This window comes from Pygoscelis adeliae, unplaced genomic scaffold (genome assembly GCF_000699105.1).
Source record: "Pygoscelis adeliae isolate BGI_AS28 unplaced genomic scaffold, ASM69910v1 Scaffold103, whole genome shotgun sequence".
Taxonomy (NCBI): domain Eukaryota; kingdom Metazoa; phylum Chordata; class Aves; order Sphenisciformes; family Spheniscidae; genus Pygoscelis; species Pygoscelis adeliae.
The window spans coordinates 2,924,941-2,932,721 of record NW_008824723.1 but is presented as its reverse complement, the minus strand read 5'-3'; the positions used below and the strand labels follow the sequence as shown (position 1 = coordinate 2,932,721).

The 7,781-nt window shown below is 42.3% G+C and overlaps 1 protein-coding gene across 1 annotated transcript; it reads right to left on the bottom strand.

The window, feature by feature from the left end:
- Positions 1-5,881: 5,881 nt before the first annotated feature.
- On the bottom strand, positions 5,882-7,665 carry MYC (v-myc avian myelocytomatosis viral oncogene homolog). Its single transcript, XM_009323377.1, has 2 exons — positions 7,659-7,665; positions 5,882-7,011 (listed from the first exon to the last, which is right to left on the bottom strand). The coding sequence occupies exons 1-2, from the start codon at positions 7,663-7,665 to the stop codon at positions 6,449-6,451; spliced, it is 570 nt and encodes a 189-aa protein (XP_009321652.1). The 3' UTR covers positions 5,882-6,448.
- Between the last annotated feature and the right edge of the window lie 116 nt (positions 7,666-7,781).

Below are 7,781 nucleotides of genomic sequence, written 5' to 3'. Positions count from 1 at the left end.
GCTGTTGAAAACCCAGCCCAGTCCGAGGCAGAAGTATCTTTGTTCAGGTTCCTCAGAAACAGATAATATTTGATTTCTCTCTGAAATTTGTACATGCATGGAACATGGATTGTAGCATAATGCTTGCAATATACCTTGGTACATCCTTTTAATTTACATTTGGGTTACTCTTCTATTCCTGATTTTAACATGTAGCCTAAAAGTAAATTAGTAAATTGTGGAATAGTGAAAAAACCCTGATAGAAGCTGGGGGTGGAAAGGTCGTCTTTGCTGTCTGATCTAGCCTCCTCACTGTATTTTCTAGCACATTTTTGCTTGTTTTTATGTACATCTACATCGGCTTTCCAAAAGCACTCTTGCTGGAAAGCCTTGCTCTGGTAGCAGTTATTACAGAGCAGGTTTTCTTTCTTGGGACATATATGACATGAATAAAACCAAATTATTTAAGGAATGATTGTAGTGCCGTCAAATGAAAACCCAAAGAGTTCTAGGAAACAACATTGCCCATATCAGACTGAATAAACCTAAATAAACTAAATAAATCAGACTGAATAAGTTTAGAAGATGAGTGATGTGGGGTCTGTCCAGTGCTGGGGTAGGAGCCCACCTGGTATTGCAGACACCACTTTTCTGCAGGGGAGGGAGAGCGGGGATATTTTCGTACCGTGGGGAAGCGTGCAAACCTTTAGTTCACATTTGCTGTATCTGCACAGTTGCAGAGCTGATGCCTCTTCCCCTAATTCATCCATAGCGCAGCATGGCCTTGGTCTCAGGCCAAAAAGGGCTTTGTCAGACACTCAGCCAGCCACTAGTTCACAGGAACTACCTGCACCGAGAGGCTTTGTTTGGTTCTGCTGTCGTCACGGAGCAGATTAATGGGAGAAAAAGAAGTGGAAAGAAGCTCTCACTCTGGCAGCTGCATCCCTACGAGCAGCCCCTTGCACATGCGTGGCGCCTGGAAGAAAAATGTGCTGGGAAACGGGAGCACTGCTGTGCAACTGCAACCTGCAGCGATCCCGAGAGATGTCCGAAGGGACATGACTGCGGGAGCAGGGCTTTGCATTTGATCATGCACGCTTGCACTTTAGCCTGCGAGGGTTTGCCTAGTCATAGTAGTTGTATATAAAGCACAATTCCTGTAATTTTTAATTTTTTTTTCCCTCTTGCTATTTCTGTCCTCTTTCATCATGGATAAATTAGCATGAAGGAAGCTGATGGGGCTAATTAGTTCCAAGCAGTGCTAATTTCTCTGCTTGGATCTCTTTGTTACCCAGTCAGATTGCTCCATTTTTGCAACTTATATTTTAAAACCTCTTCATTCATAGCACCTAATCCTTTATTTCTTCTTTATTTTTTTTCTTTTTGATCCTATAGGGAAAACAAAATTCCACATAATTGGGACATAGAAGCTTGCGATGGAAATTACACATGGTTGCAAGAAAGGTTTTGCCTTGAATGGAAATGTATTCAACAAAACAGTAGCAGTGGCAAGACCCATAGAAAGACATACATGAAGGGTGAGTTTAGCAACCAAATGCAATCACCATAACACATAATGTCAGGAACTAACCTACCTAGCTGCTTTCTCCCACACTTGTGTAGAACGAGGAATAGCTCCGCAATTCGTACATCAATTCGTACATCAATCACTGGAAACTGCTGTGCTTGTGGGAATAAGATACTCTGCCATCAAAGTCAGCCAGAGTCATGCAGCTCCACTCTCAGCCAACAACTTCTCCCTCGCGTCTCATGGCTTCAAGCACGACCATGCAGATGAGCCTCGTAGCTCGGGCTCCCATGCATTGGTGGCAACTTGAAGCAAGGTTTGCTCAGCAGCTACAAACATTAAATAGTTTTGGCAAGTGGCAAATGAAACTTTTTCATATGCACTAATATTTAGCACCAAAGGTCATACTTTTTATTATCAGAAAAATGAACTTATCTCATTTCCTAGGAAGATGGAGTCTGGGCACACTTAGGGACAAGGTCCTTGGCCTCTGTAGAGATGTGAAAAAATACCCTGTCTGATAGTCAAGACCTGGTTAAGAGGTAGTATTGTCACTGCCTGGCCAGTGTCTCACCCAACCCTGTTCCCACCTGGATGTGCGGTAACTGCAGCTCTTCCATGATGTGCATTACTCACACCGCTGAGTCCACTGCCATCAGCAAGATGCTCCAAATGCTTGCACCCTCCCTTTGCTCAAGATGTCTGCAGAAGGTGAATGGCAGAGTTAGGACCCCGCCTCCCCTTTGACTTCCTAGCTGTTATTCTGAATCTTGGATAACGTTCTTGCCGTTGCCTGTCCCCACTGACTCTACAGCTATGACTGAGATGAGTAAATGACACAAAGGCAGGTAAAACCTGCTGAGTGTCAAACGTTTTGTACTGGAAATGAAATCTGGCTTCTGCAGCTCATCTATCTCATTTCTTGATTTTATTCTTTCTTTCTAGGCAGGTTTAGGCTTTGTCTGCATGGAAACCTCAAGGGGAAACCAGGGGCTAGTTTTCAGTCAGCAGAGCCTTTTTTTTTTTTTCTCAAGCTCCCATAGATGTCCTCTTAAAATGAGGAAATAGCAAACCCGTAAGCTGGGAAGTAAATCCTGAGTCTCTTCCCAAGCTGTCTGGTTGTGTTAGGATTCCTTATCATTTAGTCTTATTTTTCTGATAATTCATTGACAGATGACTCTAACACAGATCAGTCAAAAAAAAAAATTAAAAAAAAAAAAATCCAGCACGTTAGAAGATGGCTCATCTCTGTAGATGAAACAACCACCTCTACCTTCTGTTTTTAATAAATTCAGATCTTAACTGAAGTGGCCTGGCTTATTTCTAGTTTACAGTAATTCTATTCCACTTACCTGAAATTCTCCTTTTAGTACAACTCTGATGAAATGTTTGTCATCTCTCAACTGCCTGCAATGGTTACAAAGTGCTACAGGAGCAAGAGTGGTGATGGCAGTGGCAAGTAAAGTGATTTCTTTATAGGCAGTGATAAAATTTTCAAGAGCATCCTCCACTGGCACGAGTCTGTTTCCCTGGAAGAAACATGGAATTTCCACAGACTCAAGCGGGAGCTGAATTAAGCCGACACAGGTGCTTTTGCACATCCCAATGCTCCCCCAGCATATTCTGTATCGATACATTGGAGTCATTCAGATTATCAGTTGGCTGGAAAGACAGAACTTATACACAAGAAAAAAATGAAGCTGGAACCCTAAAAATCAGTTTTATTAAATGAGAACAGTGAGAGTATATGATAAGGGCAATTTTATTTTCATCATGATGGTTTGTTTCTAGTTTCCTTTGATGCCATATTTTGCCTAATGTTTTTCTGGAAGAGAAGTGGCTTCAAATCTCCTGTGAAAGTAAAGGAGCAGAGAGATGAAGCTAAAAATGTTCCTTGTTTTTCAAGTAGTGTTTTGATACAGCTGTTTGGCAAGCACTATAAATACTTATTTGCATTTTTTGAAATAAAATGCAATACATATATTGCATTTTATTTCAAGGCTCAGAGGCTTCTTTTATAAGCTTATCTCCTTTATTGCTCCAAAGCAGCAGCAAAACCCAACACTTCCCCATCCGTATACAATGCGTTACTAACCGAATCCAGCCCAGAAACTCCATTGGGCTGTCTGTGTCTTCTGAACGTCCTAACCTCTCGCGCAGAGTCCGAAAGTGGAAGCCACCTTGCTTTTTATTGTAGCAGCAGTTTAATGACCAGGAGAAGTTTTTTACCCCTGCACCCATAGGCTGTGTTAAATTTATTTTTTACTGCTTTATTTAGGAACTTTGTAATCCTTCAACAAAGTAAGAAATGTCATAAATACGAAGTGTCATCCCATAAAATTGGTATCTTTTAGAGTGGCAACTTGGGATCATGTTCATGGTCTGGTGTACTCTTCCAGTAGGAAAGTGGCAAGCAGAACTGATGCTCAGTTAAAAGATGAGAGTAAGAAATTAAATAACTGCAAGTATCCTATTCATCAAAAGACCAAGGACCTTCTGCAGATAGAAGAAAAACACAGAACTATTCTCCAAATGATTTAAGAAGCTGGCAAATAAGGAGAGGTTTATTAATCATTGTGGTCTAACCTCATTTAATGGGAAGAAATGAGGGGGTTTTGCTAATACATGAAAGTGGGACCCAAAGGTGACAGACTTTTTTCATAGTTCGTGGATGGATCTACACCTCTCGGTTTGTTTTGGAGGATGGGGATGCAGTTAGAAATTCTTGAACAACAGCTTGCTTTTGTTCCTAAGCAATATCTAAGATAGAGTGCATGCCAAAAGGCAAGTGAAATTCGTGTTCTTTTAAATGTTATCCTGTCTAATAAAAGGTAGAACTTTTCTGTTATTCAGAGCTGAAAGATGTCCTGATTTTCAGTTCAGATACAATTAACAGTTTCATTTCCCATCATTCTTTTTCCTTATAAGTGAGTATCTGAATCACACACTGAAAAAAGCAACTACAGACCACTTCTATAAACCCAGTTACAAGCGGGTGGTGCAGACAAATTGAAGAGAAAAGCCTTGCTTTCTCCTGGTTTTCTAACAGAATGATTTTTTTCCCCCAAGAAATCTTCAGCCCAGCACATAAAGCGCCTCATCAAATGGGATTTAGACACTTATTTTCTTTTGGGAGTCCTGTGGGCAAAGTTGTTAGGATGGTTGCCCTAGGCTTTACAGGGCAGAGGCCTTTGGCATCTACCCTGTCCCTAAAATGCTACCTCCACTCCCCCACACCATGTACACCCACACTCAACCCTTCCTCTTCCAGCTCTGAACTCAAAACCTACAGAAAACGTGAACCCTCAGTCTCAGTTCGGTTGCTGGCACTGGTGTTATCTGGCAGCACTGCTGCTCAAATTGTTAGAAGCCAAGTAAATATGTATTTAACGGGAATTATGAAAATCGAAACATACAAGGTTCAACTTTTTGAAAAGTACCTTCTTCCCCTACATCAAAGGGCTCATTGATTTCTTGCTCAAGTTCTGACCGAAGTGGAGCTAAGTGGGTGAAAGGGGGGGGAAGAAAAAGATCAAATCTAATCTTAGGAGCTGTGTCAAGCAAGTACTTTATGGCCCATCCGAAGCTGATCATGAAACAATTCCTGAATGTAAATATGATTTAATATGTCTGGCAAGTGTTAGAAATCTGTCCGAGCATATTCCCAGGGGAGAAATAGCTCTTCTTTTCCTTTGCACCCTCTTGTGTGTCCTTGAACTTTGTATTCCTTGAAATCCTAAGAAACTATCCACGTTAATAAAGTGTTAAGGTGCTTGCCTAGGGAGATTGGCTCTGCTGATTTCAGCACTTAAAAAGGGAAACCGCTCTGTTGTTTTAACCACTTCAACACTCACCATCTCAGTTTATTTTCTTATCCCGTTTAACTTCTGTTCAAAATCAAACAGGAAGCAATTAAGGTGAGCCTACTACAAAGCAGCCCTCAAAATATGTAGCTGAGGCCCTAGCGCCGAATGAAGGTCATGCCCCGAAAATGTAGGTAAACGTATGTGGAAGGAACGCAGAGCCCATACACCGGGGTGACTGGTGTAAAAATACAACGCCTCAACCCAGGCAGATGACCATGGCCAAGACAGACATTGCCACCAGCACCTTCATGGAGGCACTGGTGGCAACACTGGTTGAACTGACAAAGCACATTAGACCAATGATCTTATCTACTTGAATTAATACAAGAGGGGGGGAAGAAACCCAGCTCCCCACTAAGCTGGAAAACGATCATCATTTCCTCTCACCTAACTCCCCTTTGACTTTTTGTCAGGTCGCTGCCATGACAGGGAGAGAGATGTCATGGAAATAAGCATCTAATGACAACAGTGGGAGACAAAGCAAAGTCTTTACACAGGATTTAGCTAATTATATTTTGGGCAAATATTTATTTATCTAAAAACAAAATAAAAATCATTTTTAAAAGAAAAAATGTATTTAAATAAAAAACAAAATTGTGAAATGTTATGGCACAGAAGTTCAAGACAAGTATAAATCCAGTTGCCACAACTGTTGCGTATTAATGTTGCACATTTTTCTATAAAGACTTTATTAAAAGGTATTTACATGGCAATAAGATGTGTAAATATATACAGCAATCTGGGGACAACTTTTGGGGGGGATTCTCATATGAAAAAATGCCTTAAATACAAAATCTCAAAAGAAAAAAAGTTGAAGAGTTCATCCCCAAGCATGAAGAATGTCCCATCATCCCTTATGCCCAAAGTATCAATTATGAGGCAGTTTTGAGGTTCTGGCCAAACCCTTGGGAGATTCAGCCAAGGTTGTGTAGTCTCAAGTTAAATCGCACAGCATGCAGTTGCAATAGTTCCATACTCAATGGACTGGTGTAGTTCATGAGTGATATTAGAAACATTAATATTTTATCATCGTTTCAGTCTAGTTTGGGTTATTCTAAGCGATGCCCAAGAGTTCCTATGCACAAGAGTTCCTTAGCTGCTCGAGTTTGTGTTTCAACTGTTCTCTCCTCCGCCTCAACTGCTCTTTCTCTGCGATCAGTCTGTGTTCATCCGACTGGATGGAAAGAACGTACTCCGTTGCTTTTTTCAGGATGACAACCTTGGGCGCCTTTTCGTTGTTGGCCACCTCAGGTATCTGGTCACGCAAGGCAAAGAAACTCAGCTTCAGCTCGTTTCTCCTCTGGCGCTCCAAGACATTGTGCGTTCGCCTCTTGTCGTTCTCTTCTGAGTCCGACGTGCGGGGACTTGAGCATTTTCGGTTATTGCTGATCTGTTTGAGAACTCTGCCACTGTCCAACTTTAGCCTTTTTGCAGCTGGGTATTCAACCTTGGTGGAAGGAGGAGCGGCGTAATTGTGCTGATGGATGTTGACGTGACACCGTTTGAGAACCAACGGGCTGTGGTGGGGCTTACTGTGCTCTTCTGATGTGTCTGTGCTGGACTCTGTGCTGGATTCGGATTCATTCGCTTCAGCTAATGTAACGACATCAATTTCCTCATCTTCCTCTTGTTCTTCTTCTGCAAGGGGAAAAAATAAGTAAAAGACTTATAAGCTCATCTGTGCAAATAGTCTCAAGACTGCTGTATTTACAAGGGAAGGTTACTCTGAGCTGCACAGCAAGGAACCCGTTGATAAACCTCTATTAAACCCATTTGATGCTGCTGGACTCCACTTTCCCCGAGCGACTTTCCTTTAAGGAAGCAATGCTTCAAGTGCAATAGGACACACGGACCGCGCTCCAAACCCCGGCTCCCTGATTTCAAAAGTTGCAAAGATCTTGCGTAATTCCGAGGAGTGCATGAGAGATAGCAGGAAAGTTTAACCTCGGCTGTCAGCAGTACAGCACAATAAAGCTCCCAGACTCAAGCTGCCCTTAATTAAGGATTTAGAAGGCTTTGGCCACGCCTCAAAAGAAAGCTTACTTAACAAACATGTGTATTCAGAGACATTTTCTGAATCTCTCTTGATCTGCTAATTTGTGGAAAATCCAAGGGGGGAGGAAGGGGGGAAAGGGGGAAGGCTGTAGCGCTTTGAGTAGAGACTCAATTTCAAACCAAATTTATGAGGGAGCGGAACGCGCTGTCAAATACCTAAGGAAGCATTTCTAAAACTTTCCCAGCCCCATTCACTCCTCTGCAGTCACTTTCACTAGCACCTCCCTGACTGCACATTCCCCCCGCGGCTCTCGGGCGGGAGTTAACTCCTTCCCGGCCCACGGGTGGCACCGGGAGCCAGCTTCACCGGGACACCGCGTTGGAGACCGACTCTGACCCCGTTATGAAAGTTT